The sequence below is a fragment of the Abramis brama genome (assembly GCF_963993115.1).
Source record: "Abramis brama genome assembly, chromosome: 6".
NCBI lineage: Eukaryota > Metazoa > Chordata > Actinopteri > Cypriniformes > Leuciscidae > Abramis > Abramis brama.
In genome coordinates, this window is record NC_139968.1 from 8061518 (window position 1) to 8086354 (window position 24837).

At 37.4% G+C, this 24837-nt stretch overlaps 1 protein-coding gene across 3 annotated transcripts; it reads right to left on the reverse strand.

Annotated features, from left to right (window-relative positions):
* Positions 1-17615: 17615 nt before the first annotated feature.
* Positions 17616-23625, reverse strand: hykk.2 (hydroxylysine kinase, tandem duplicate 2). 3 transcript variants are annotated; one of them, XR_014606720.1, is made up of 6 exons: positions 23519-23625; positions 22601-22906; positions 22273-22415; positions 19411-19591; positions 18635-19334; positions 17616-18302 (listed from the first exon to the last, which is right to left on the reverse strand). XR_014606720.1 is itself a non-coding variant. In XM_084117488.1 (5 exons), exons 2-5 carry the CDS (start codon positions 22902-22904, stop codon positions 18895-18897), a joined length of 1068 nt encoding a protein of 355 aa, XP_083973614.1. In that variant the 5' UTR covers positions 22905-22906; positions 23519-23625; the 3' UTR covers positions 17952-18894. The 3 variants fall into 3 exon arrangements, 2 of the variants coding, with proteins under 2 accessions (XP_083973614.1, XP_083973615.1); XM_084117488.1 differs by having other exon boundaries at positions 17952-19334; XM_084117489.1 differs by lacking the exon at positions 23519-23625 and adding an exon at positions 23130-23491 and having other exon boundaries at positions 17952-19334.
* Positions 23626-24837: the final 1212 nt, after the last annotated feature.

The following is a 24837-nucleotide window of genomic DNA, read 5'->3' on the forward strand; positions in this document are numbered from 1 at the left end:
AATGGCTGTGGCAAGAAAAGCAAGTGTGTCTCCATGAGCATCGTGTAAATGTACCCAGTCTTAGGCTATATCTATACAGTACATTAATCCCGATTACTTTTGGCCTTCCGTCCTCACTGAGACGGGATTACGTCCTGAAAAAACGTAACTTTTTTAAGACGTTATCCCAAATGGATGGAATTGAAACATGATGCATGTCGTTCCCATATGCTATGTGCTATTCACTTTTATCAGTGTTGCTAAAGATAAAAAGATAGTTATTTTGTACAATCTTTATAGTACATTCTTGAAAATATGACCGAAGATTTACTAGTAACTGCTGTCCTGTGTCAAAACGTGAGTTGCGTTTTAGACCACACAATTGACAACTAAGTGCGACCAGGATGCACCAGTGAGTGGTGGCATATTTTGGCAATAAAATGTTTGCACCAGAAGAATAATGCCTGCTACAGACTGTATGATTTCGGCAATCCTATAAGATCATTACAAATCGCACACTGTATGACATGTATGTAGACTGTATGATGATGACACCTATTGAAACGTAGGCTACGACGCAAGTTAGTATAGAAGAATAAAACGTCATCAGCAATATTCCCGTGGTGTAGATGAATCGCACTTTGGCAATTGTGGTTTTAAATGTGTGCTGAAAAAAGAGGAGGAAGTGAAAGAGGAGAATATGGATGCAGTCATGACTAGGGAAAAGAGGCCAATTTGGCATGCTAATCTTGCAAATGGAGCTTGGGGAAAGTAGTTTTAAGTTTTAGCGCCATGTCGCGTTGATTAATACGCCAATTCATGTTGCTTTTTTATTGGCTAGTAGACGTAGGTCGTAGCAGCAAACACACTGAGAGATGATCATGCTAAACCTCTAACACTGTCATAAAATGATCGCTTTGGTCGCAAGACTGACAACGGCCGTCTTTGAACCTCTCTCACTGTACGATGTAGGACCATCGTTTAGAATCCATGACCACAGAAATCGTCACGATTCGTCAACTTTCGTCTGGGACAGCCCAAAATCATACCATGTGTACCGGGAATAAGAGGAGAACTTTATTATGTCTGGTCTCTTAGTATCATCTCAGTGAGCTTTTATTATATTTTACCTGTGCGTAGTACGATGATTTAAACGTTTCCGTGTGGACAATCAACTTTTAGAAAACTCTTGAAAATGCTAGTGTGGAAGGAGAACGAAAAAATGTTGAAAAATAATTTTCAAATGTATACTGATAGACATAACCTTACTGAGTGATTATTATGGCCCGATATACTTCAAACGAAATCAAAGAACGAACTAGTGTGGTGTCATTCGAACAAAATCAGGCCAAAACATTAGTTTGGAGTTCGTTTTGGGAATTTTTAAACAGTTTAGCAAAGCAAGCCTTCAGGAAAAGTTTGCTTAAGCTGGTAGACACATTTTAAACTACCATTAATCCGTGGTGATTATGTAATAGGTGGGTGTGGCCTTCTTTGACATGGAAATTCATTTCTTCTGTTCAGTCCATCAGATCAGATGCAAGTAAAAAAAACTGCTTAATAGTAGAAATTGAAGTTGTAACTCTAACTGAAAATGACAATTAAGACCCAAATATCCTCATAATGCCATAAAGAATCAGTGGCCCGTTAAAACCACAACCCGTAAGTCAAGTAAACAAATGCTAGCAAAGCAGTTGTGCTAAAGTAATCCCTCATCCATCACCTCTGACCTGGGCCTCTTTGCCGTGGAGCGCTGGATGTGTCCTTTGGGAGTAAAGCAGTCCAGTTTTGGCCAAATGACGTGTACATGACATGAGCAACTGGGTTTGCTTGTCTTGAGTTGTGTGCCCTACAACAAGCAGATATTACTTTCTGTTGTATATGATGACAAGAAGTCCCTATAGTAATAAAAAACATTCTAGTTCATCATGTAAATTATTGTTGCATTCATGCAAGTATATACATTTTTTTTCACTTTTGGGGTCAAATGCAAATTCAACTGAATAAAAAAACACATTTTAATTTATTTTTTTTTTTAGCATTAATAGCTTTTAAATATTAAAATGAGTTGCTTAGTGATGAATACAGTGTCATGATGTAGGTCACAAATGAATGTGATTTAAGAAGGGGGCAGGGTTCCTCTCCATAATTAAAATAACATAATAAGCCCTCATTTATTATAAAATGTAAATTTTATATCATATATTAGTTGGTCTGTATTGGATGCCCTTGTTTAAAGTAACCTCAGGAATATGAATACTAATAACGTCTTAAAAAATGGAGGCACAAAAAAAAAAACACCTCTATTATATTGTAATTGATGCAACAAGTGATTTGCTCTGTGTAACATTACTGTACATTTTCATGTGATTGTGATTTTCTTTGATTATATGAAAGTTTTGTTGTATTTAAGTGCAGATGTTTGTATTTGCAGAGCAATAAACAACGCCAACTGATCCTTGGCACCGGTTGTGTTGTGCGGCCCCTAATTACAGCGCAAAATTACTCACGGATGTTAACTTATTACATGCATGAACCCACATTGGCTCCCTGACTGTAAGTACAAAAACCTTTTTGTCATAGAACTGATTTCTAAAAGAAAATAAGGTGATTTATCTCAATTTACAATTTACCGATTTCAAAATATGCACCGGATGCATTTGAGTGCAAACTTGAGAAACTTCTCCAAAAAGCTGGTAATAAATATTTAGAAGACTTAACCCTTGAAGTGTAATTATTATATGACAATATTACAGTTAATAGCAAATTTACAGTTAGTATAGCTGATGCCAACTTTTGTCAACCTATATATCATCATACCAACTTCACTCCCCTTTACAGTAATGAACTATTCCACAACTCAAACATAAAACACTGCCATAATGAATGTATCATCCTTTCAGAAAGTGATCTCTCCAAGGACAAGTTTCACTATTTTTTTCACTTAAGTTTATGTTTTGTAATGTTTGTCATTAGAAGGATCTTAAAATGTCAAACCCTGTTACCAAGATTTGTACAGGAAACAAGTGATCATTTAAAAGTGGATATATGAAGAAATACCAGCATTAAATTGTCTTTCTTAGAATCACCTTGTTGTTTCATGACCATAACCATGAGGCTTAAAATGTCAAATTAAACTGTAAAATGATCGGCCCTGTTCCCTTTCTGAAGGTGCGTGTTACAACAAACTGTGCAATTTCAAACTAAATTAATACATTTTTAATATTAGCTGTAATTACTCCAGAAAGGTGTCAGGGTGGACAGTAACAGAGCTGACAGCTTCACAGTTAAATTGCACTGGTTATTTTAGTTTGAGGTGGAATAATTATATTTAACTTTTCAGCCCTGTTACCTTTCTGAAGGCATACTGTATATCACAACAAATGAAAATAAATGTGCAATTTCAAACTAAAATAATGTAATTATTTGCTGTAATAATGACTATAGAACAATAACAGAGTGACTAGTAACAGGGTTTATATTATTACAGTTAGATCACAGTGGATATTTTAGTTTGAGGTGCAAAACTGTCCACCCTGATACCTTTTTCTAAGGCATATAACATATTCAATGCAATTTCTAACTAAAATATTACATTTTAACATTAGTTGCAATTACTTCAGAAAGGCAACAGGGTTGGCAGTTTTACAGTTTGTTATTTTAATTTGAGATATATTTTGTTATATGTTAAGTATTTTTCTTTTTAACTGTAAAACCGTCAGCCTTGTAACCGTCCAACCTCTTACCTTACTAAACGTATAATTATATTACTACATATATAAAAGGAAAAAGCTTGAAATGGTACAGTACAATTTATTTAAAAATGTACTTTAAAAATCGAACTAGAAAGGAGACCCTTTACACTAAATGAGTCCCTTAATGTGTCTTTTTCAATAATGTATATGCCTTAGATATTATAAAGATTGTAAAACATTTTTTGTGTAATAGATTCTGAGGAAAACCAATGCTTCAGTAACGTTATATATCCTTTCCTCTCCAAGGCGGGAGATTGTGTTTTTTTTGTGCGTCTTCAAACCAAAAATCCTTTTAGTAAGTTCTTACATGATTAAACTAGATGTGGTCGGAGATTGAACCATCTAGCCCACACATCACTGACATGTTCAAACCTTAGAAAGCAGGCTCTGGCATCTGTAAAAAAATTGGCCTTGTTAATATTTGTTTGTTACTTTAAATATTCCCCTGGCAATAGAATATACTTGCTTGTTGGCTTATCAGTGGGAAGCAGGAGATAAAGTTCAGGAAAAGAAAATGTGGAATTTAAAGAAATCATTAGGAAGAATTAGCAGAGGCCAAATTCATCATTCACACGTCAGCTTGAGACAGATCATGACAAATCGCATGAGCAACACAAGCAGTTAATGTGTATTTCAATGGTTTAAAAAAGTGTGAGCTTTACCATACGTTGCATTCTTTCAGGTGGGAGGGGAAATTTTGCTTTCTCACTGTCTTTCTATGCGCTTCATGAAAAGATTCCCTGGGTTTTGATTAATCTTTGCTGTCAGAGGAAGTTCCTGTGTTTTGGTCCCAACAGGCAGTTTGCCCACAGCACATCTGGAAGTTCTCCCCTCACCCCAATCTACACACACAAAAACACTCAGACAAACGCACACTACGCTAGATATTTACACGCTCTCTCCTTTAAGTCATCTAAGCTTTTCATCAGACAATTTTTAATTAATAATTCACCAGCAAGTATTGTAGTGCGGAGCCCCACGACATACGAAAAGAAAAAGATATTGTGCCAACGAACTAAGAATTCACCCCCAAAACTTCTTAATTTGTTCCCTCATTTTAGGAAAATCGTTGCACTAATTCATTCCCTCATTTTAGTTAAATTGTGGCCATTCTTTTAACGTGACGTACAAGTAGTTACACGGTGCATGTGTTTACTATAGTAATAAGAGTAAATTGTGCATGATTACATGCAACTAACCCTAAACCAAACCCTAACCGTAACTCTATAGTAAGTATATGTGGTTAATTATTATTAATTAGTATGTATTTGTGTAATTATAGTGTAACAACATCACCTAAAAATAAAGTGTAACCAATCTTCTTTGTTTCCCTCATCATGTCATGTGTATTTTAGCACCCACATAAAGTTATTTCAAAAAAAGAATATGTAGCAAATATCTCATGAAACCAGTCAAGAACATGTCATATTTGACCCCAAAATTAAAAGATAAAAAATTATTTGATTTTTTTTTAATGAAATTTGTCAGAATGCAAATAAATAATTTTAATTTAGGTATAAGTAGATTTAAATGTATGTTAAGTTTAAAAATGAATTAATCTTATTCTTAAGTTGTCTTTATGCAATACACACACACACACACCACCGTTCAAAGGGGTCAATAAGCGCAAGTAAGATGTTTTTTTATAGAATTTAATACTTTTATTCATCAAAGATGTATTAAATATATCAAAACTGAGAGTAAAGACATTTATAATGTAACAAAAAAGTATCTATTTAAAAAAAATGCTTCTCTTTTGAACTTTGTACTCAAAGAGAGAAGTGTTTATTGATGCATCAAATCATCATATTAGAGTGATTTCTGTAGGATCATGTGACACTGAAGACTGGAGTAATGATGCTGAAAATACAGCTTTGATCACAGGAATAAATTACATTTTAAAATATATTCACATAGAAAACAGTTATTTTAAATTGCAATAATATTTCACAATATTACAGTTTTTACTCGGCTCGAACAGAAGAGACTTCTTTCTAAAACATAAAAAAAAAAAAAAACTTACCAACCCCAAACTTTTGTACAATAGTGTATAGTAGAAGATACTAAGACAGATCACGTTTTACTGTCAGACACTTCATTCGATTCACTTCCTTTCAGTCAGACATTAATTTTATTACATATTGTTCCTAACTTCCTGTGGTTTGTGTTGGCAAAAATGACTAATCCGCTCTCAAGTATCCGTATATGTACAGTTTTACTTTAACATGTGAATCATGTTGTGACACTGCCACTTAGTGGACTGAGTCTGAAACAAAAAAAGATGAAAACTCTATATTGTATTGCTATTTTTAAATATTTCCTATAATGGGGTAACATTTCCACATTTTAAATCAGATATTGTGTTTAATAGCATTCTGTAATCGAAATGAAGGTGGAAATTTGACATATTGAAATGTAACTTTTATAACAAACTGAAAAATATTAATTCATCATAAAAATCAACCATTCAAAAGGGCCTTTCACTGGGTAAAAACAAGATGTGCAAAAGTATTTTTTGTTGAAAAGCACTTGGAGATGGAAGTTGGAATTGACATAAGGAAAAAATACAACCTTTTTTACTAAAGATATGGGTCTCAAATAAATGAACCTATGCAGACTGTAATAAAATCAAGGAAGGAATAAAATCAGAAAAAAGGGAGGAACGGATGTACAGTGGAGGGGGACAAGAAAACATGAGAATTGTGATTCTTCCTCCAATTCAGCACTAGAACAATAGTTTCCTATCAGTCTGTTAGCACCTACGGACGCTCAGGGAGTGTGAAGGGCTCGCAGAAATGGGCTATTGTCTGAAGCAGCTTCACACCAGCCACGTCTCACTCATAAAACTATTACAAATAACTGCCACGATGACTAATCATCGAGTCTCCCTTTCTGAACCCCTGCAAACTGCTTGAGGAGGAGCCCAAACGTACACACCAGAAGACAATGACATGAAATCCAATCATTTCCAAACATGTGACTGATGAAATGTACAAGCATAGGCCTAATAATACATATCCTGAAGAATATATCCTCCCTTGTGAAAAAGAAGTGGACTTTAGCATACTTTTAAGAATAGTATGTATTAGTGTGAACTGAATGTGTTTTCGGACACTTAATTGCATGATAATAGGACTATTTGTAATTAGTAATTACAGTGTAAAAAATGTTGCTGCCTTAAATTTAGTATAGTCAACTTGGATGTTTAAGTCATTTCAACTTAAATTACATTAAACTGACTTTTGAGTTGAATTAGTTGAATTAGTTGAATCTTGTATATCTATTGCTTAACTTATTTTGATGAGTTAAAGCAATGCAAAAACACATGTTGTCATGACAACATGACTTCTGTTGTCTTTGAAATTAAAGTGTACTTATGAATACTGACAAGCATTTATAGCATAGGGACAAATGTTGCCATTTTATCACACAGGGGCTTTTCCTTCCAGGCCTTTTACCCCACATTTTTGCCTCTAAGTCTTCATATTTTAATAAAAATTAAAAATCAAAACATCTTGATGTCACTTTTATATAACAAACACACAAAAACAAGATAATCAAAAAAATATTTCACTACACTAAAATTATTTTTATACAATTTATGTTGCTCCATTAATGTTAAAACAATATTATGACACTAACAGTCATTAAAGACTATGCTATTTTAATAACATCATATGTCAAATAAATATGTCAAATGCTTTGGTTCAAACTCCTTTTCTCCCTTTATTCTTGGTTTTACTATTTTACACAAATGGGAACAACTGCATATAATGTTATCTATGGTAGAATTGAGTTATGTACCTTATTAATATAAAAAAGCATGATTGAAACTGACTTTGTTAGCTTTTGAAATGTGAATGCAAAAATAACTTGCACCTTGAAAATCTAAATGAAAGCTATTATTAAGCCAAATCCATTCCAATCAGTTTTAAAAAGATTCATATTGAATAAAGTAAACATATAAAAGAATCAACATCCTTTTTCATACCTCCAGACAATGAGGCAATGGATTTTACTAGGCAATTTTACTAGGATTATTTCTATGATTGACATGATATAAAACAAAAAAGGGCAGGCGCTGTGATGTGAAGCGTGATGGTTTCTGTGTTTCTGGTCATAGGCCACTACATACACCCCAATAAATGCCATTCCCCCTGTCTTAGCTCTCTCGCCATGGTGATAATGTATTTCACAGCTCACATTGAAACACCTGGAAATAATGTGTCCAATCCCTTGTACTGGATTACAGTACAGTTGAGGGCTAATCGGTTTCCTCTAATTACGGGTGGCACGAAGCAGAATCGTCAGGTTCCTGTAGTATAATTTTAAGCACAAGGCCAAGTTTCCCGCTGACATCGCAAATCACACTCCACAGATCACTGTAACTCGTCAAACCAGCATAAAAACACTAAAACACAACTTTGTTGGAGGTGTGATATAGTGATTCAATCAATCTACCAATTTCACAAACTTTAACACTTCAATGTTTTACATACACTTGTAAAAAAAAAAAAAAAAAAAAAAGTTGCTGCCTTAAATTTAAGTCATTTCAACTTAAATATCTATTTATAATTTGTCTATAAAAAAAGAGAATTTGAACACTTTTCAAGAAATCATTTCACATATGTTTATACATGTTGTCTTTATATTTAAAGCTGAAATGTGTAATTTTTCAGTGTTTTATATATTGTCATTTATTTTTAATATAAATAAATATAAAATGTAATTCTTTTGAAATGAAACATTTCACGTTTTAAAATGATTTTTTTAAATATTTTTTGTCTTCATTTTTAGAGCTTAAATGTTTAATTTTTCATTGTTAAGACAGACGGACGGACGGACGGACGGACCCAACGTGTTGGGTTTCGCCCAGCCCGCAGCTCTACAAATATCTTTCAGCGAGGCGCCTTGAGGAGGAAGCGAGGTAACACTTTATTTTGATAGTCCACTTTAGACATTCTACAAACTATAAGTAACTTTGCAACTACATGTCAACTGTCATTAGAGTATTAGTAGACTGTCTGCTTAATATCTGCTAACACTTTATTGTGATGTTCCCCGAACAGACATTAAAATGACTATAAGTAACTTGGCAACTACAAGTCAACTTATTCTACTAACCCGAACCCTAACCATAACCTAACAGTCTACTGGCAGTCTACTACAGTCTACTAATACTCTAATGAGAGTTAGTTGACATTTAGTCGCAAAGTTACTTATAGTTAGTAGAATGTCTAAAGTGGATTATCGAAAAATAAAGTGAAACCGGAAGGGACAACCCTGGTGGAGTGGGCTCTCACCCCGAACGGGCAAGGCACGTCTTGGGACTGATACGCCAAGACAATAGCATCCACTATCCAGTGGGCTAACCTCTGCTTGGAGACAGCCTTTCCCTTCTACTGGCCTCCGAAACAGACGAAGAGCTGGTCTGAGGTGCTGAAGCTTTGTGTTCCAACTCATGCTGCAGGAAGGAAAGCACAGTCCTGATCGGGATTCTCCGGGGGTCTTCCCATTGGGAAGAACACCACTCAACGAATAGGTTCCATTTCAACGCATAGAGGCGCCTCATAGACGGGATATAGTGTCTACCAGCACTTGGGTGCCCAATCTCTGAGAAAGTAGATCCTTCCTCTGAGGGGCTGTCATTCCTCTGAGGGGCTGTCATGAGGAGCATGAGTTCTGGGAGCGAGGTCCGGTTGGGCCAGTAAGGTGCAACTAGCAAGACCTGCTCCTCGTCCTCCCTGACTTTGCACAGTGTCTGTGCGAGAAGGCTCACTGGGGGAAGCCTTCAGATGCGAGGCGACAGGGACAGCCCGGAGGAGAGAACATTGTACTGATATGCTGCCCCTCGAACGCAAAACGCAGAAACGGTCTGTGTCGAGGGAGAATCGAGAAATTACATGTCCTTCAGATTGATTGCTGCAAACCAATCTCGGGACGGAGATAGAGTGAGGTCTGTCGCTGTGCGCAGTTCCTGCATAACGCCTGGGTGGGAATTACCCTCGTGCAATTCCATGAGTGCTTTGGCCTGGTAGACCTGCAGGAGCGCCATGGCATGCAGAGCGGAAGCAGCCTCTCCACAGGCTCTGTAAGCCTTGCCTGCGAGAGGGAGGCGCCGATTACCTCGCCAAGTGTTAGCGGTCTTAAGACACAAGTCACTGGGGGGATCTCCACGTAACCCTTGACTGCTCCGCCATCGAGGGTAGTGAGGGGGGAAGAGGCACCAGACCGGTTTCTGGAAGTTATAGGTGCCGTCCACGATCGGATAACCTCCTCATGCACTTATGGAAAGAAAGGCACTGGGGCGGGGAGCTGAGAACCAGCACGGCCCGCCCCAAGAAACCAATCGTCCAGCCTTGAGGGTTCGGGACACGGTGGAGGGTTCCACTCGAGCCCGACACTCTTGGCGGCCCGGGAAAGCATAGCGGCTAACTCTGGGTCTGACTCGGGCAACGCTACGGTCCCCGAGGGGGGTAGCGCAGCCAAACCTTCATCCCCAGAGGAGTCCAGCTAACCCTCCGAAGCAGTGATCAACATGCTTTCATTGGGTGGAGCCCCAAAGGTAAGAGGGGCCAGCGCACTCCCTCGGAAGCTCCAATGGTTGCAGTGCGCAAGAGGAGTGAGGGGCACGAGGAGGTGGTCTCGTCGGTGAAGCCCTCACTGTTATCCTCAGATCCACATCATATTAGCCGAAGTAGACCGGATCTAGTGGCCACCAGATTCAGAACTAGATCGGGGAATAGGCAAAGGGACTTCAAGAGATGTATTCAAGTCTCGATCTCAACACCGAGATGGTCATGTTCCCGTGAGAACATGACGCATCTACGAACGCTACCACAGAGTGCTTAAGACTCAGACACTAGAGACAGTGATTGTTACGGTCCCTTATATAAATGTCTAGGATTCAAGGGACACATAACATAAGAGATGGACAATGACTAGTGTGATCCAAATAAAGTATTTATTACAACACAAACAACTCACAAAAGTAACCAAAAATGAATACTCAACCCAACTAATAAAGTCAAACTGAGACTCCCTGCTCCTAACTAGAGTTACAAACTAAGAGTAAAAAGTAAACATGACGAAATGGCGTTGAACAAGCTGGCTTCCAGCCAAGAGTCGCCTCCTTCCGCTTTATAGCCTGACTTCCCCAGCTCAGCCAATAGGAAACTAAGGAAGACAGAAATATGACAACTTTATTACAAACAATCATTGGAGGACTCTGGGTTGGGGCGGTTGCGAGACAGCCAGAGCCAGATGACTACTGCATCCAGAAACACATGTGCGGAATGACATCTTTAAAAAGACGAAAAATCACACCCGTGCTTGCTCTTTAAGGAATTTGCTCTCTCTGGTGCTGAAGCGCATTGGGGAGATGGTCGTGGCACACAAGCAGGAAATAGTGCAGCCAGCTGTGTACTCTCACAACTCTTTGAAGGCACAACCTCTCTGAAGAGCTGTGAAAACAGCTGTTAGTAATGCTCTTTTGAAGTAGCAATCTCCACTGAGAGCACCACCTTCCAGGAAAAGCAGCAGACCCGTAGAAGTACACTTGTCTGTGAATTTGGCAGAGCAGAACACATGCAGGGCTCAGCTCCGAAGCGAAAGGCAAATATGCGATGTACCCGCTTCCATATTTATACCCGTGCTGCAGGGCGGAGTGTCGGATGCAAAACCTGCATGCAATGTGCATTGGCTGGTTTAGTTACACTCGAAAGTTGATTGGTCTCTCAAGCGAGATTCCAATACGTCGGTTCAACTTGCCCCGACGAGACATCGGCAGTAACCGAATGAAAGGTAACTGCACTGGAAACAGTGCAAAACTAACAGGCTAACAACTCAAACAAAACTCAAACCTAGAAACAGACATAGCGGTAACATTTGTTCATCAAGATATTTGAATGACGGCATCTAAAAACTAAGGGTAAAATAAATGTTTTGGTAGCACTTTATTTTACAGCCCTGTTCCGCATGTACTTATTACAGTAATTGCAATAACTGGGTAATAACTAGGTACTAACCCTGAACCTACCACTAAACCTTAACTTAACCCTTGTAGTTACCTTATACATGTAAGTGCACATACTGTAAAATAAAGTGCAACCAATGTTTTCTTTGATAAGGTCATTGAGGAGCATTCTGGCAATTGAAATTTACTGTATCAAATGTACTGTTTATACAGTTGTTGTATTGTAGTTTCTGTTTGAGTCAGAGGGTTTGTGGAAAATCTTTGAACTCACACAGTGTTTTAGTCAGTATCTACAGATAAGATGATGGGCTTTAATGGAGAGCAGGATGAGTCTTCTGACTGGCGGGCCCAGTTGTACAAAAAGTTTAATTCTGGATAAGAATAAATTTGGAAATCCCATGTTTGCTATACAGGATCAAGTAATCCATTTTACTTTTGTGTTGGTTTTTTAAACAAAATAGGGTTGGATCACCCTGATCCATATACAAACTTTTTCAGATTACCAAAGAGAAAGAAAACAACAAACAAACATCCCCTTCTGATTTTCAATTTCCTTTAAACAATCAGACCCCTTTGGAGGCACTAAAGGTACATGGTGATGGGGAAAAAAGGAAATAGGAGAAAAATTATATATTTGAATGCATTTTGATTGCATTCTCTGGCAAAATGTTGCATTCCCCCTAGAAATTTTGCGTTCATTTGAAAAGAACTCAAAAGTTTTGAGATTAAACACAAAATTTCTTGGGGGAACACAAATCATTTGCGAGAAAACGCTAAAATATTCAAATGAGTTTTTCCTCCCATCTCACATTTTTTCACTTTAAGCAATGAAACTAAAGAAAAGATGCAAAGAGCAGGGAATGCAAGACTCAATGAGCCCCAGTCATTAAGGCAAGTGGATCAGTTTCAGCGTCTTTGTGTCCGTCACAGTATTTCCCACAATGTTGCTTAGCCATTGCTAAAGTATCTGGGCACTTAAATCTGTGTTGAAAATCAAGCTTTTAATATTGTTCATATGTCTATGTGGTGTTTTTAATATGCTTTAAGACAAACCATGTGCAAATAGAGGGTATGCATTGACGTCACACATTCCTGCTTGAACAGCCGGACTCAGTGGCAAAAAAGCTGCTGCGTGACTGGATTTCAATGTTATATATATCATCATATCGTCCAGCCCTAAAACTTGTATAGTTTTTGTCAGTGTTTATTTAAAATCATTTGCATATTAACAGAACCGCATATAATAAATGAGGCAAGGTTGTAGAGTTACATTCAAGCTATTTTAAGGCATGAAGAAATTTTTTTAAGGACAAAACTTTTAAATATGTCAGTTTTTTGATAAAATTATTGACTACAGGGGGACTTTAAATACACATTAAATGTAACCCAATGTCATGTATTTTCTAAGTGAAACAGGATATTCAACAATAAAAAAAAAACTGTAGACTGGGACTTGATTTTATTTGCTGGGATTTGATTGTATTAGTGATGAAAGATTACAAACATTCCTTTGGAACAACGCGCACCATTGAATTATTCACGAAAAGACCAAGACTTTATTAATTTTTTTAAATCTTGATTTTACAAAACGTTCTAAATTATAAAAGAAAGATGGACTTATGTTGGGTTTGAGATGATAAAAACAATAGATAAATAATTCAAAATGGAGACAAAAATTGTTTGAACATTTTGTTGAAACTCGTTTCAAATGTCAAGAGGATTTATAGACGGGGATTATGCATCAAGACGTTCAATATCTTATTAGCATTCTCTAGAGATGATTATGGAGCAACTGTTTGCAGCCCATACATGAAGCAAAAGATCAAAGATTATGATTCTAAATTATTCATTCAACCATCAGTACTGCTGCAGCGTGATTAGGAACTTACATGCATAAACACCTTTCTGTACTCTCAGAAGTGGGATGACTTCTGATGTACAATGCAGGTGGGTACATAGTTTTGTTTCCTCTCTTAAATTAAGACATTACTGGTTTGCCTACTTTTCGAAGGTCTTCTGCCAGAAGAACATCCTCGCATTTGATTTGCTGAGCAGCTTTCCAACAGTCTTGAGATAAATGGGACTTTTTTCCCCCGTTTGTAATATCACCCCGTTATGGAAGCTTGTTTCCACAAAGAAATAAAAACGTAATTGCAACTTTCTATCTCACATTTCAGAATTGTGAGATTATATCTTGCAAGTCGGACTTTATAAATCGCAGTCGCAAGTTTATATCTTATAATGAGTTTATAGCTAAACTTGCAATTGCGAGAAAAACGTAAAGAGATTTTTTTTTAAATTAGAGGCGGCATGAAATGGAAGTTGCGCTAGTCTTTTCTTCCCTATTGTGACGTATATCAGAGTGAAATGGCTTCTGGAACTAGATCAAATATGGGCGGGGCTTGATTTTGTCTGTGGGGAATTAATTGGATGGTTGTGGTTTGCTATTGGTGGATCTCATGTGATTGACAGGTTGCCCCGCGCTCGTGTCAGTAACCACATCATCAGAGAATAGATGTCACTGCAAGCGGGAGGGGAAGTTATTTCGTTTACAAAGCACATTAATTTAAATGAAAAAAAAAAATAGGTTAAAGTTTGGTGACTTTAACATTCTCTCTCTCACAAGGACGGGCATCTGCAACATCAATATTTGGGATTAGGGATCGGGGTGGCTCCGACTCCATCGGGAGCAGTAAAATAATTGTAATGACACTACCGTTGTGATCATTGGTGGTTGCAAATCGGGCCCAAAACTGGGCTTAAAATTTTCAAGTATGTGGCCAGCAGAATGTGTGTGAAACTGACATGAATAAATTCTGAGCTTTCTGTGTGGTAGCAGTGCTATCTAGTGGTAAAACAAACATACTGCAGTTGTTCAATTCATAATTCCTATTAGTTTAGTGTGAGCAATTACTGCATTATGACTGAATATCACCATTACTAAAATTGTTGTTACTACTTATCATATTAAGATTGTCTTGACTTTGTTGCAGTGCTTGTATAACTCACACACCTTCTATGCACATTTGGAAACTCAAATGTACATACACATTCTGATGCAACCCTTGTCATAATGATACAGGATAATTATACACTATTTTTGTCTTTAGACAGAAAAATGTCTTTTCATCCCAATTTGGGTTTTAATTATCATTTGTTGCTACGTTTTTTTTCATGAATAGCACAAAATTAAACCGCTATACTGACAAAAGCTGATACTTTTCTTTCAATATATACACTCACTAGCCACACTTTATTAGGCACACCTGTTCAGCTGCTCATTAATGCAAATATTTAATCAGCCAATCACATGGCAGCAACTCAATGCATTTGGGCATGCATACATGATCAAGATTTGCTGAAGTTCAAACCGAGCATCAGAATGGAGAAGAAAGGTGATTTAAGTGACTTTGTGAGTGGCTGGTGTGAGTATTTCAGAAACTACTGATCTACTGGGATTTTCACACACAACCTTCTCTAGGGTATACAGATGATCTGAAGTTATGTGGGAGAAAATGCCTTGTTGATACCAGAGGAGAATGACCAGACTGGTTTGAGCTGATAGAAAGGCAACAGAAACTCAAATAACCACTCGTTACAACCAAAGCAGAAGAGCATCTCTGAACGCTCAACACATCAAACCTTGAAACAGAAGAGCATCTCTGAACGCTCAACACATCAAACCTTGAAGCAGAAGAGCATCTCTGAACGCTCAACACATCAAACCTTGAAACAGAAGAGCATCTCTGAACGCTCAACACATCAAACCTTGAAGCAGAAGAGCATCTCTGAACGCTCAACACATCAAAACTTGAAGCAGAAGAGCATCTCTGAATACTCAACACATCAAACCTTGAAGCAGAAGAGCATCTCTGAACGCTCAACACATCAAACCTTGAAGCAGAAGAGCATCTCTGAATGCTCAACACCGTTTTTGTTTTTAACTTGGATGTAAATGGGATAATGTAAAGGACAGTAGCTCTGCACATCAAAAGAAACACCATCAGTGAAATTTCTGTCCATTTACCATTCATATGCATAATCTGCTATTATGTGATATGGCAATACTTGTTTCCTCTATGCCATCTGCTCACTTTTCAGTTCCCAAGCAAGCAAACAACAGGATCACATTCTGTAGACATCATCAATGATGAACAGATGCTTTGGAACCACACAAGACATTGAACGACTATAGATGCACTTACCACACAATAGAAATCAAGGCCACAGGATGTGAAAACTACAAGACATTTATGGAGAGTAGAGAGAATGTATTACTGAAGGATTGTTGTTGAAGCTTGTAAAGCTTTTCTTGGCATCTGAGCAGCATGAAATTAGTTTTTTTTTTTTTTTTTTTTTTTTCTGAGCACTTGGTCTGAAACCGTTTCCAAAGTAATGGGTTCAGTTTAGTTAAGGGTTTAGTTATTTCCTTGAGAACTACACAAGGTTTTTTTTTTTTTTTTTTTTTTCACAGACCAACACAATCACGTGAAGTTTAATTTGTATGCTTGGTTGGTCAGTGTATCTAATTCCATTTGAGTTTTATCCAAAGCAACTTTCAATGTGGTACATTTTCTCACTAGGTGTTCCCTGCTAACCCATTAAACGTACAGTATGGAATTTTTTCTCCACTAGGGGTCGCTAACCTATTTACAATAACAAAGGCGTAGTTTGATGACGCAACATTTGCTAAGAATTATGGATCTTGTCGTCAACGTCAAGCCGACCGATCTAATAATGTTTATGGATGACTGAATACATCGATGCTTTTATCATGACTGTGATATGAAGCAGTTCGGGATTGCTAAGAGACAGCTATCAGCTCCACAAGCGACGCGAGTCCCGCGGATATAAAAGGAATATGGACATTTCATTCTACCGAACTACACGCGAGTGCAGAATTACTACTCACAGGTCAGTTTATTAGACAAATTAAACTTGTGAGGTAACGCAGCGCTGTTTCACTTGGTCTAACATTACACTAGCACACTAAACTGCATTTGAATGTGTTGAAATGTATGTGTTAGTTTGTCTGTATGAGACTAGCAGTAAGCTACATCAACATGAGAATAACATACAGATCATATTCTAACATTTTATCATTGTTGAACTGTATAACATTGATTAGTTTTATGTAAATGTGCTCACCTGTTTAATAAAGTACATGTAGGAGCGGTCGAAGTCTCGGACGTGGAGCTCTCGTTTATATATGGGAGCTCTCGGCATCTCGAAAACACCGCACTGATATTGATTCTCGTTTTAGTTCTCCTTTTTTATCCAAAGTCTGCTTGCCATGGTCCATAATGTTTGAACGAAACAACAACAGCGTGCAGATAGACATTGCGAACTACAGTGGTCCACGTCTGTCGTCTTGGTTACTATCAGAGGGCTCTGGTTCATAGCTCTGGTTACCATGGCAGCACGAGCGGAAACCAGGGACAACGCGGATATGACGCCATTGACTGCGACATAACGGAAATAAAGAAACGTGCCGTGTCTTCGAATTAAATTAAAATTTCTCCTGGTTTGAAAGTTATTGGAAACAGTCGGGATAATGTAAGTAAACAACTAAAAAAAATTTATAACATAGATATAGTGATTTTTGATATTTTTAAAGCAAAAAAGTTACATATTGTGCCTTTAAACCAACTGCAATGCCTTTGAAGGCTGTAAGACCTTTATACTCATGTGCTTTTATAAGTTCTGTATCAATCAGCCATTAACAAGATTGTTCATTATCAGTTATTTTAAATCCTCTAATTTGATTGATCAACTGGAGTTCCAAACTTTGTTGTTGTTCTTTTTGCTTAGTTATGCTTTAAAATGCACTTTTCAGTATGATTTAAACCATGACCTTTCAAAAATACTTCATATGTGCCGTAAAAAAAGACCTTTGACCAATCAGATAAAATACCGCAGTCAGCAGATTGTTTATTCATACCTTGAGCAGTAAGATAAAGGTTTATAGGACCTTTTGTCACAATCCGTCATACTGATATGCAGTACATACATAATACTTGCGTAATCATACTCTATGAATTTTGCAATGTTAATTATGTCCTGTTTTATAGAAAATACTTTCAGTTGGGTTATTTATTCTTGGATGAAATAAAGGCACTGAATAAGACAAATGAAAAACAATTAAACTAATACAAAAGTATCTTGATTTCTCTTAAAACATAAATGTGTCCATCTTAACCTTGACAAAAAAATTAATTTTGGTAAATTTTAATGGTCCACCATTAAAAAATAAACATCTGCTGCTTTATTAAAGAAATTATGGCATGCATGGTATTTTTGATAATAGTTAATAATTAATTTTGTGCATCATGAGTGTTCTCTCAAAAACTGAAGGATCATATACGTAGTTCTACAATAATCCTGGAGTTATCCTGTGCAGTAGACATTTCAGCTAATGTTTAAGGTTTTCATAAACTATTAATAATACTAATCAAACTGCGTGTACATTAAAGTGTTAGCTTGTCTCAAATTTAAAATGGTGTTATTGTTCGCTCATGCTTTTTTTTGCACCAAACCATGACACTTACTTTTATCCACTGCTCTTTTCCATACCGTCGGTGTCGGGTGGAAACCTCGCATCTCCATATTTCACGACTTTATTTATTTTTTCATCAATAGAATCATTACTACTTTATCAATAGAATCGTCACCCTTTACATCTTTCTGTGGGTTTTGCATATATTTGACCAATTAAAAAAAAAAAAAAAGAGTGTGTGACAAAACCTCGTAACTCCATTGGCTCCTCAAACCTCATAACTCCACCAACATTCTATGGTGAATGAAGTTCCTCGCACAGTTTTGACCATCTTTAATGACAAAAACAAATAGTCTTTTTTACATTTTCCTGGAAAGTAGTGTGTTTGAAGATACAAGGTTTCCACCCGACAGCAACTGAAAAGAGCACAATGAAAATGTTATTTAAGTGCATGTTTCATATCATCCTCCCTTCCAACAAAATCACCATTTGACATCATCATTGATTGCAAGTAAATACTTTTGGACCACTTTTATGGTGATTTTTTGAGGCATTTTGGGGCTTGACAGTCCCAGTCCTCATTGACTTTAATTCAAATTTCACAGTTAGTCTTCCATGGAAGAAAGTTGATGGATTTGGGTTTATACTGCATATATTTTTGGAGCAAGCTGTCATGCTTCAGTGCTCAGTCAGGGTTGGCTGAACTGTGCTGCACTCTGGAACCAAACTTTTTCCACCTCCTCTTTACCCAGCTCCCAAAGACGACTGAGCAGCTGCACACCTGTCCTGGCCGTGGTCATCAAGTACTCCTCATTCTCTGGCTGCTGGATCACAGCGTGCCGGGCCAGAACCAGAGACTGGCAAAACCGACACAGAACCAGCAAATACAGCGAATCTCTTTCTGCCTCACTGAGAGGAAAAACGCTTTCCCATCCCGCCACCACTGGTCCTCCGACATCGACCGGATTGGGATTCTCAATCATCATGTACATGATAGTTATGGCCAGCTCAAATATGAAATACCCACTGCTCATGTCTCCAAAATCAAGAATCCCGGAGATCTTGTACTTTGACGGTCCATCAGGTTTCACCAAGAGATTGTGGTCGTTGAAGTCTCCATGGTTAATGCCTGCAATGCAATACAAATGTTATAAGGACTGCGTTGACTTCGGAGTGAAATACTTTAAATTCAAATAATGTCTTACACTTGCGAAACAATGGTAGTTTTGGCATGACTTGGATCTGGTACTGCTCAATAACGGCTTTAACAACCTTTTGTACAGGGTCCCCATCCATCACATGGAGATACTGATTTAAGAGAGGAACGCTGGCGAGATTCCATATAAAGTTCTCTCTCTGAAGGGATCTGATGTTTGGATGCTCCATCTTCACAAGAAAAAAATAAACCAAAACAAATGCAGGAAATAAAATGAGAAACCTTATGAAAAAAATTCAAGGACAAAAACACTAAGAATTTTCACACTAAGAATATATAACCATAAGGTTTTAAAAACAGTCACATTAGCAAAATTAGCAAAAAAGGTTTGTCATCAAGTGTAGTGATGTTTGAAGCATAACTCACATGGAAGTCACTTTCAAACCAAGCAGCTTTCTGTTAGTCAATGTGGCGAAATAACGTGACCATCTTGAAAATGAGCAAAAGCTGCGTGGGGAAATCACGCAAAACTCCCGATTGCGCAGATTCCTACTGGAATAACTGGATTTCGCAAGTCAAATTTTGCAGAGCATCGGTAAATGTGACTCTGTAAAAATAGCAGAGTCAACATCACAGCTATAACTATACCGCCACAGAGGAACGATAATGTTGAAATCGCTGTTCGAACGATTTTTTTTCCGGCTGAAAACATTGACAGCCAATCAGAATACATCTAGCTTTGAAGCGCGCACTCTGATAACATAACTGCAGCAGCGCACTAATAATAATCAACAGCTCGTAACTCTAAGATGATTCCGACATGTAGCGCTGTTGTGCTTCAGCCGACCCAAGTTCGAGTCCCGGTTCGTGGACCTTTCCCGATCCCGTTCCCCTCTCTCCCACCTCGCTTCCTGTCTAGCTAGTGTCCTCTTCTAATAAAAGGCAAAAACAGCACAAAAAAAAATTGGTAACATCTAAAGAGCTGTTAACGCATAAAAAGTTTTCAGTTTTTAGTTGAAAACTGTGACGTGTTTTGGCCATTCATTTACACGACTATGGCATTTTGGGGGCCTGAAAACACAAACTTTTAAAAAACAGGTTTCAAAGTGCAAGTTTTCCATTATCATCTCTGTGCAGTGACGGACTGGCCATTGGGCAATGTGGGCAAATGCCACTGCGGCCGCCTGGTCTCATCACTTGTTGTGGCCGCATCACAAACAAATAAATAGGCTAAATAAAGCGAGGAAGCGGCCGCCTATTGGCGCAATGGCTGCAAGCGGCAGCACCACCAGCGGCTCGCTCGCCGGCGCTCATCACAACTTGTGGCGCACATATAAAAAGGCTAAATAAATAAATAAAGCGGAGATGCGGCCGCCTTTTGGCGGATTGGCCGCCCGCAACCGGCAGCACAACCATATAAAAAGGCTAAATAAATAAATAAAGCGGAGTGTCTGCAACAATAGGCCGTCGCAAATCAACAGACTAAGTATATGAACTGACAAAATGTAAAAATGAATTGAATACCTTGAATCAATGCAATGTAAGTCGCTTTGGATAAAAGCGTCTGCATGCATAAATGTAAATGTAAATATGAATAAAATAATAATAAATTAAGCGGAGCTGCAGGCGGCCACAAAAAAACAAGGAAAAAAGCAAACAAACAAACACCACGGCCTATCTCTGAAAAATAATAGCCCTATGAACTAAATAATAATAATGACTTTTTATTTCTATTTTTCCTGTGAAGGACAAATAGCCTAAATGTATGTAATCTCTCTATTTATAAGGTATTTTGAATGTTTTTAGTCAGTGGAATTTCCAACGCATTCTCATCCTTTGGCGTCATAATACTGACGCTTTTGACATTTCGTCTACATCGAACGCACATGGCACCCTTTAGCGTCAATATGAGACGCACAGAGCTTTGTTCGAACATGGGTAGGTTTAGGTGTAGTGTAGGGTTAGACCGCTAGGAGGCGCCTTCTGGCCCATTTCTATCTGCGTCTCATATTGACGCTAAAGGGTGCCATGTGCGTTTGATGTAGTCGAAATGTCAAGAGCGTCAATATATGACGCCCTAGGATGAGAACGGAAAATTTGGAAGCCTTCATGTTGATGGCAACAGAGAAGGAGATCCTCATGAGACTGGATACAGATGATGTGATTGACAGAGTGGCAGAGAAAAGCAAATTATTGCGCAACCTGCTACTGTAACCACATGAAGGTAAAACATTTATTTTTCATGTCTTGGTTAAGCTATTATTGGAGTGTGTTGTTTGTGTAATGTTATGTTTCTTTGTTGGTTGCAGATGACTTGAGAAGACAAATGTGGCCTCTCTGCTAAAATTGCCAGGGCCTCTTTTTGGTGCCAGTCCGCCACTGTCTCTGTGTAAAGTATAAAAACTTGATTTTGTGAAAACGGTGACATCACGCGCATGTGTATTAAGCGTTCAGTCTATAGGTGCATAGCGTTTCTTTACAAAGTGGCATTGCCACCTACTGGTCTGGCATGAATAATACAGCGTTTTTAGTCGTTTTCACGGATCCGTGAGCGGGGATCATTTTGACAACGCTGTTGTCTTTATGTGAAAAATGCGAAGTAAAAACTTTCCTGTTTTAAATACATCGCTGTCATGTAAACTGTCATTAATATCGCTGATTCAACCTAAATACATTAATTAATACCACCAAACCTACTCTACATGGGTTTAATCTAATAGAAATAGCTCTTTAAAGTAATAATTGTAGGTTACCATTTGGTATGGATACCAGTAGGTACTTAGGCTTACAAGGATTTTAGGAAACGCAGCCCGTGAACGAAATAACTTAATGTGTAAATAATGAGAGAGCAGTCATTTTAGCGTTAAAGTTTTCCTTTAACAATGGAATGTAATGGAATTAAAGATTTTACTTGCAGTAAAACTGTATCCAATGTGGCGGCCATTTTTCCAGCGTTGTACAAGATCTGAGGACTGCAGGTAATTTTGGCTATGGTAGTGCCAGGCAGGTAGGCAAGTAAGCGCACTAAATATTTCTGCATGCCAAAACCACAATCTGTGATAGCAGAAATAAAATAAAACATTTGTTAATTAGCATTTGATTTACAATATAAATCCATACACCTTTCTGAAAAACCTGTTTACTCACATTTAACAGGCATTTAAAACCCCTAACAACAGGCCTTAGGGTATTTTATAACTTAATATTTAATGAAATTAATAACTAAAAGGTACTCTTACCAAACTCCTCCAAGCTCATGAGTTGTCCAGTCAGAGTGGGAAAAGCGGTCTGGGCAGGAAGGCCTCTTTGGTGTAAGAAGTTCATAGAGTGCGTTTGTAACTCGATAAGAGTGATGTTGTGACTGTCTGCTGAGTTCATAACCTTTAATACATATTCTCCACCCTCACTGGGGGCCACGTAAAAGTTCTGATCATCATAACTGGGCAACGGTCGAATGACGGACACGGTCAAGCCATAGAGACGTTTGATAATCTCTGTGACCTGGGAATCGCTGAGATTTGGCTTTGAGTCCTTTGTTGACATTGCTGAGGATGGGGGAAAAAATTGCCTAGTTATTGGCAAATCAAGAGCAATACAGGAGCAATGACACTAAGAGGATAAAGGAATTGTTCACCCAAAATGTCCAATAAAACCATTACAGGTAAAGACATGTACTATGATTAAATAATGACAGAAATGTTATTTTGGGTTAACTATTTATTTAAAAAGTGTTGTTTGCACACATAATATCAAAAAAATTAAACTCACCTAAAAAATACTGGTGGACTGAATGAACTAAAATGAATCACCTGAAACTTTTTTTTTTTTTATTTTTTTTTTATTTTTTTTTTTTATCACAACTAAATCATGCATATTGTTGCAGGGTTTTACAGTTTGCAATTCGTAATTTTGTAATTTGTATTCCGGCTGTCGTCTATATGAGCAGCGTAAATTATAAAATTATCAAACTCCAGTGTTATTTCATGCATAGCATGGAATTCATTGAAAGTCTCGCGCTTCTGACTAAAGTTCTATTCTTTGGTCTCTGATAGAACATGCGCGAGCCGAACGGCAATTGCATGCATTGCAAAGAGATTTATATTAAACAGCAAACACCGAATAACGGATTGATCAGAAAGCACAAGATACAGTAGTACCTGCTGAGGAATGTCGCTGGACTGGTCTGGTCACTGTTGTGAGACTAATGACGGACCGGGTCAGTGAGTGCAGGTTTGAAGCTAGTGCTAACGTGTGGCACCGCACGTCATTACGTCACGAGACGTCATTACGTCTGCGAGTCTTATGTCGTGACCCTGGCACATTATTATTATTTATTATTTAATTTCACGTGTAACAGTTCAATTTGTTGCAGCCGTAATCTAAAGTTTTTCAAACTTTTAATAACATGCTATTTCTCTAACACCAACTCGTTCCAAACCCCTAAGAGAAGATGGGGATTTAAACAAAATATCAGCCCTTTTTCTCCACAAAGACATACTGCACACTACTTCAGCTATTTTAATCCATAACCAAACTTTGCATATTTGATAGAGGTATTAAGTTTGTTTTCGATCTTGGAATTCGTTTTTTTTTTTTTTTTACTATCTCTATAAATAGCCTCATGCTAAGAATAGTTTCTACATCGTTTACGATTTGCAAATTTCAATTATATAGTAAAATTCCATCAAATTGAATTGAATAAACCTGACATATTATTCGTTATGGATTAAGAATTTTAAATGAGGGGGCAAAAAACGATAAAATCTTTATATAAAAAAAAAGCCATATACACTTTTTTTTTTCTTTTTTTTTTTTTTTTTTTTAGTGCAGGTTTTTATTATTGTTATTTTATTTGATTATAACTTGATCTTTATCAAGAAAATACACAGATTTTGGATACATTGGATAACTGTCAATTTTGGTGTAGATACAGAATCCACCAGCAGGGGTCAACATGACCATGCTAACCAGCCAAGCCTTAGTCTCTTGAGACCCATGAACAAAGACAACGGATTTGAATAGCTATAATAGAATAGCTGGTGCTCCACCACCCGAATGACTTATGACAATGTTAGCGGGTATTTTCCTCCAGGCTGCAGCAGTGTGTCATTTGGTGCCATTATTTTCTTAATGTTTGATCATTTTAGTCATATTCTTTTGACCTCAACTAAATAAATAAGTGCATAAAACAATATCTTAAAGACAGTCAGAGCAATCCTGATAAAACAATGTAAGTTTTCTTTAGCTTTCTTAGATCTGCTGACTGTGCATTATTGTGGTTTTGAGGCACATTTTTGAGGTTACAAGGTTATGGTTTTATACCAGAATTAGAATTTTTTTTTCCCCAGTTTGATCATAAGGGTGTTGTTTGTAGTGTAAACAGAAAACCACAGAGATGGCTACGTGATTTAATGAATTAACTGAGTTAATGAATTCTTGACATGTCTAATGGCTAAGAACTGAAATTCACTAAAGA

Bases quoted from the DNA above. Each gene is read 5' to 3' on its own strand.
- hykk.2 (XM_084117488.1), bottom strand. From the start codon at position 22,904: ATGTCAACAAAGGACTCAAAGCCAAATCTCAGCGATTCCCAGGTCACA. The intron at 22,416-22,600 runs GTAAGAGTACCT...CTGCTATCACAG, and splicing joins CATGAGCTTGGAGGAGTTTG to ATTGTGGTTTTGGCATGCAG. The intron at 19,335-19,410 runs GTAAGACATTAT...ATTGCATTGCAG, and splicing joins ACTACCATTGTTTCGCAAGT to GCATTAACCATGGAGACTTC.